Genomic DNA, 6,487 nt, shown 5'->3' with positions numbered 1-6,487 from the left:
AAAAAAAAGATATTTTAAAAATAGCAGCAAGGTAAGAGAAAATATATGTAATGGATTGTAACACAAGAAGTGTCATACATTGACTTTAACTCATCACATGAGCAAGGTAAGAGAAAATATATGTAATGGATTGTAACACAAGAAGTGTCATACATTGACTTTAACTCATCACATGAGCAAGGTAAGAGAAAATATATGTAATGGATTGTAACACAAGAAGTGTCATACATTGACTTTAACTCATCACATGACACTTTTTTGCATTACACTCCAGATGAATTAAAGCCAGCTTTCCAGTAGTTTACTTACAAACCAAGATTTTTTTTTTCAGAACTACAGAAGAGCTTTAAAATCTAAGCACACTCACCTGTATGTTCCAACAGAAAGTCTTTTCATGGAAGGTTCCACACAATTGTATACAGATATGATGGAAGCAAGGACAAACAAACTGATAATGAAGTAGACTACAGAGAAAATTAAAAAAGATTATTGTAGATGTCCAATACATTAAACAAGTACACGTGAGAGAAAAGCTTTAGTTACTTATTCATTTTTTATAGCCCTAAATATTTGTTAAAGATCACAAACACTCAAAACAAATCAAATTATTGAAAGGAACATTAAATTCAAGCCAATTACTGAAATACTTAACCACCATTTAAAGTCCAACTTCTCATACTTTTTACACACACACACACACACTGTACTCTTAATTTACCCTTGTTGTACGAAAAGTAATTAATAGTAACGTCCTTTGTTAGTAATTTTACTGATACTGAAAATTACAGTTTCTGTTTTCTTTGATGGACAACTTGGTGGAGGAGCTACAAAGAATCCTATGGTCTACAATATTTCACAAAAAAAAAGACTAAAATTATGGGTACGTTACTACAGCACTTACTCATTCAAGTCTGAACTCGATGGTTACTACCTAACAACAAGTACACTTCACCCAGAAGGCTTACCATATATCTTTACACAGTATTGTTATTCCTTTTCAAAAATATAAAGCTAATATAAAAACCCTAAATACCAGTTTAGGATGTTGAATCTACCGCCTTCATATAGTAACACTAATGAGAAACTTTTTTCAAGTATTATTTTAATATAACCAAATTAAGTTAATTTCTTACAGTTAAACATTACCAACTTTCCTTGTAATTCATTTCTTTTCGAAACACATTTATTACAAGATGTATAATTCTGTTCAAAACACAATTGATGAGAAATTTCCAAAATAATTTGTTTTACGAGAAGTCGATACTCAAATGTACATGTAAATAATAACAAAAATAGTGAAACACTACATTGAACAAGTAGTTAAGTATATTTATATATATATATATATATATATATATATACACACATATACATATGTATGAAAACTTCGCTAGTCTTAATATCTGTCACTAACTGTACAAGTAATTTTACATGACATACTACCTTAACAATAAAAAAATTTACATTAATGTATTAAATGCACTGCTCTTTAAAAAATACAAAATCTTAAATCTAAGTTGGTCAGATTAAAAACTGTGGTGTTAGGAATCAAAAACTTTAATTAAGTTGTAAAAATAATCTTTGTATGATATAAATACAAAACATTTCATCACTTTGAGGAAAGTAAGTTACCTAGATAATCGTAGAAAAAATACAATAGCAGCAACATTGCACCCATACACAGGACAAACACGGCAACGAGAACTGGTGAAATATTCATGGAACTCTCTTCAGACTCGGGTGCTGTTTCAGGCTTCCCATGGTGCTCTCTTTCTGGACCAGGCAATTTGGTTATCTCCTTCAAGTGACTGCTTGGCAATGCAGGTAATTAAACTTATATTAAACAGTAAATCACGGTTGTTAGAAATACAGAACTAAATATGATGAATGACATTTATATAAGTATTTTTGCTATTTAAGTAAACATTTTAATGAAGTTGTCTAACAAAATATCAAGTATTGTCAACTAAGTATTTGTTTTGAAAATTTAAAATATACAAGTTTCTAAACATATCTCAGCAACTCAAAAAAAACTTTGGTCTATACTGATCAAAATATAAACTAAAAAAACAAAAACAGAAATGATGATAATTTTTTTGATGCTGATATCATAAGCACTTACAGTGACTGTCGAACAAGTCCTGACCAAAACGATCCCACCGCAACAGTAAAGACTGCCACAGCCCAGATGAGAAAGAGACTAAAATCAATGTTGAAGGAATCAGGAGCATAAAGTAAAACCTTGACATCATCACTGAAGTTCTGAAGATAAACAAGATAAGCTCTCATTAGCACATCACACAATCCAGAGACATTTAATATAAAAAAAAATATACGTTACGAGAGTCTTCAACATTGATTAAAATATATAATAAGAAATTCTAAGTATAAAAATAAAATTAATGATTTTACTTTAATGTCTATGCTTTGACTCCAGAAGCTTAACTCTGCCACTTCCAATGTTTCTCCAGACTCAAATGTAAAATAAAAACAGAATTATATTTTTTTTACGTTTTAATAAGATTTTGTTTTTGCTTTTTAGCATTGCTAATCCAGAAATATTTACTCCAATTTTCAAATTTTTCTTTCTTCCCGAAACATAAAATCTCGTTTTCGTATCATTAAGTTATTCCGGCTATTTCTAAAAACTAAATATGGTATTTCCTAAAAGAAAAATATTTCCTTCCATTTTGTTTTTCTCTCACTTCAGTAGCTAACTTGACTTCAATAACAGATGTTAACTTTCTATTATCTGTCAGCCCCAGCTAACCCCAATTTATATCTACAGTAAAATAAAATTCAGAGCAATTATCAAAACAAAAAAAGAAGGGGGGGACATGAAAAATAAAAATTGCTTGATAAAATTAACTACAAGTATTGTAGATTATCAGTTTATTTTAGCTGTGTATTCAGCTTATTATTTCAAAGTTTAACTATTTAAACCCATAATTTCTTGTGTGTTCTGCCACAATAATTTTTTCATGATTTCCTAATAATTATCATCATACCTTACAAAGTTTAAATTTTCTTAATTTTGTGGATAACAACATGGTTTGGATTATTTTTCAGCCAAAGAGACATAAAAGTTATTGGACGCTGTCACTGTCCGATGGGTAAATCGGGATTTTCAGCATTTGGATTTTAAGTATTTTGGATCAACGTATTATATCATTCTTTGTCATGGTTAGCAGTTTAAATAAAAATCTATTTATAAATTTGTTTTTTTTATATATATAACTAAATACCAGTTACTAACTAGTTTTCAGCACACATTTCAGCAACCAATATGCTTCTGTCTACAGAGAAGTTCTGAGAAGATCAATCTTTGATGGTTATGGTAAGGATTTGATCCTGGCTCATTTTGATGCAGAGTTGGTGTGAATGTGGACTCCAATACATTGGAGAAAGAATAAAGATTGACACAAGTTAAAATTCAGGAACTTAACAGTCATACATGACTCTGCAACCCTGATCTCTCTACACAATATCTCATCATGCCAGAGAAGAAGACTATATACTGAAATGGACTAATACTAAAATTATGAGATTCAAACCACGCATGAGAAAAAGAAAAGAAGCGCTCTACATCCACCTAACTGATAACACACTCAGTCAACCTAGCACAGAAGTCAGTAAAACCTGCATAACCCTCTTGAAAAAGTTAGTTGATTCAAGTCCTAATAGGGAAGTCCCCAGGTGAGTGGAAAATACACCAGCCTCTCTATCTAGAAGACCAAGGATTCATTTCTGGCCACTACCTCCTTCTCACACATTCCTTGAAGATGGCAGTAGATTAGCAGCCAAAATGTAGGATAAAAACTAATTAGTACTTTATATTTAGTACTAAAAAGTAGTTAAATAATAATTAAACTTGGGTGATTGTACAGGCTATTAACCATGACAGTGATTAATCCCCAATCACTGTAACCTTACTGTAAGTACATGTCGTAATGTGTTCCGCAGGTTATAATTAGCGGGCTGGATATTAAAGATGCATGAAGTGTAGAAAAACCACTAAAAAATAATATTAATTATTTGTACGGATATTTAAAATATGAATTACCTACATTAATTAATTAGATACCATACTTAAACATTTAAATGGAAAACATAAAAAAATCGATAAATAAACAAAAATAAATATGTAATAAGGCTAAGAAATGTAAACTGTGTCCAAACACCCACCAAAGTCAAACATATTTGCCAAACCTACCAAGTCAAGTTAATAATATTATTTGTGTTTTGAAAAGAGGTTGTTTAATAAAGTCCTTCATCTAGCTCTTTTGAATTATCATGAATACAAATATGAAAGAGTTGGATAATGATGATAAAATTATAAAAGTAATTCTTTACTTTATATTACAATTATTACCTCCCAAAAGATATTGTATTAAGGAAAAGATCTAAATTCTCTAAACAAAAGGTTAGTAAAGTCTTATTCCTAACTCAATCTATCACAGTGACTCAGTTAAAGTTCACAGTAACATAGCTAGATTAAAAAAAAGGTTGATAACATTAGAACTGGAAGTATTTTGCCCATACACATCAACAAAGATGTTTCCTACATCATATAAAAGACCTTATGGTAGTTTCAGTTCAGTGTTTCCTCAGTTTAGATAAGAAAGTGACATCTTTTGTACACCAGGTGAATGATATCCCAACTTAGATAATGGGTTAATCTGCTAGCAATCACTACTAAGGCATTTTTTTAACAACTCAAATTACCACAAATAAGGACTGCTCTCAGGCCTTAACTCAGGGTCACGGAACAGCCACAATAACTGGGTGGTAGTTTTTCTGTGTAACTTTGTCAAATTGGGATCAAACCCAAAACTACTTTACATCAAGCAAGTGCTTTAAAAACTGAGCTAAATGGTTAACCACTAGCAATAGAAATTGCTAGTGAATTCTTCCTTCTGACCCAATCTATCACATTCTTCCCATAATATTGCCTTTATACCTTGAGTACAAGCGGTAAATGATACACAATGAAAAACGTTTATCTTCACATTCAATATTTATTTATTTGACAAGTTTTAATCTTTATTTCACATTCATCAATTATCAAGTCAGCTAAAATGGACGTTGACTGCAGACAGCGTGTCTCAAGACATGTGACAAGAGAATAATGTTTTATTATAACGTTTCATAACAATTAAAAACAAGACGGAATCTTCAATAGCCACGACACTTGAAATTCTTTTAGTAGGATTAGAATAAATTGATTTACGAGACCCTGGGTATGGTCAAATACATCAATCAAAAGGGTTTGACCTCCCAAGTACAAAACTGTAATTAGATCTCAACTTGGTCAAGAGATGAGAAAGTTGTGAGCTAAAAGTTTGTACATGAAAAAAAACAACAAAAAACAGTCATTCTATGAGCCACTATTCCATGGCTAAAAATGTAATATACTGTCATGAAATATATCAAGAAAAAATTAGTGTTAATAAAGTCAATGTACAGTCTTGTGATTATAATACTCCTGTTTTATAACATCTTGATTAAATATCTGTCAACCAATTTCGGTATCTACCTGTAATTATTACCAGGAAAACCCATAATTTTCTTAAACTACTCATTATTTGATATATAATTGCAAACGTTTATAATATTTATAGATTTAGTTAGTAATTCTAACTTTCAATATAGTGTGTATATCTTCACAAAATTTGGCAGTCTTTCAGTTAACATTATGTCTTTCACATATAAAAAAATCATTTTTTGTGAAGTATTTTTAATAAATAAAAATAAAAATTTATCCAAGAATATATCGAGTTTTTGTTTTGAATAGTCTATGTGCAAAGTAATTTTCATGTTAAGATTAAAAATACTTTTCTTCATCTCAAAAATCTCAAATTTCCTTTGTGTAATCCCTAAAACCTCCTAAAGACATTTCAAACGTTTTTTTTTTTCAGTAAAACTTTATATTTTATCTGTTATTTTCTCTACCCTATCTCAAAACGGAATCAGTCAATTTGAACCGACCTCATAACCACCATAAAAAAATCTAAGTAAATCTAAATTACCTTTTTTCTTTCTAGAATGACTTCAAGTTGTAACATTAAACTACAATCGTTTATTCTAAGCAGCTTTAAGCTCGTAACAGTATACATCTATTTATATTTAAATTTCACTGCTTTATTGCCCTTTGAACCATGTCTAACTACTATTCGCACCATTCTAAGTTGTAAATCGCTCAGGGAACATGCAGCTCATGTTATGCTATCAAATTACATTACCTACGTCCTGCCAGCGTGCTTCTTGAAACATTTTTATTATAATGTTATTATTATTTACTTTACCTAATCTAATCATAACTAACCTAAAAAGATCCCTATTTTTACATTTTAATTACTTTTATAATTATAAATGAAGAATAAAGATGAAAACCAAGAAATAAAGTACTTACGCAATCTTCTTTTCTTCTTGCTGTCAACTGTCGATGAAACTTAACCCTACTTTTTTTTTTTTTTATACTAATGGT

General features: G+C 30.0%; 1 protein-coding gene across 1 annotated transcript in view; it reads right to left on the bottom strand.

Annotated features, from left to right (window-relative positions):
• LOC106465704 (signal peptide peptidase-like 2B) overlaps nt 1-6,487 on the bottom strand; it is a 34,256-nt gene that overhangs the window by 20,866 nt on the left and 6,903 nt on the right. Inside the window, exons 5-7 of the mRNA XM_022393626.1 lie at nt 2,123-2,262; nt 1,633-1,811; nt 368-464 (exon numbers count right to left, since the gene is read on the bottom strand). Of these exons, the coding sequence (XP_022249334.1) occupies nt 368-464; nt 1,633-1,811; nt 2,123-2,262 (416 nt within the window). The remainder of the gene's footprint in view (nt 1-367; nt 465-1,632; nt 1,812-2,122; nt 2,263-6,487) is intronic.

This window comes from Limulus polyphemus, unplaced genomic scaffold, assembly GCF_000517525.1.
Source record: "Limulus polyphemus unplaced genomic scaffold, Limulus_polyphemus-2.1.2 Scaffold2025, whole genome shotgun sequence".
NCBI classification, from domain to species: domain Eukaryota; kingdom Metazoa; phylum Arthropoda; class Merostomata; order Xiphosura; family Limulidae; genus Limulus; species Limulus polyphemus.
The sequence above is the reverse complement of the archived record's forward strand: the minus strand, read 5'-3'. Positions and strand labels throughout refer to the sequence as shown.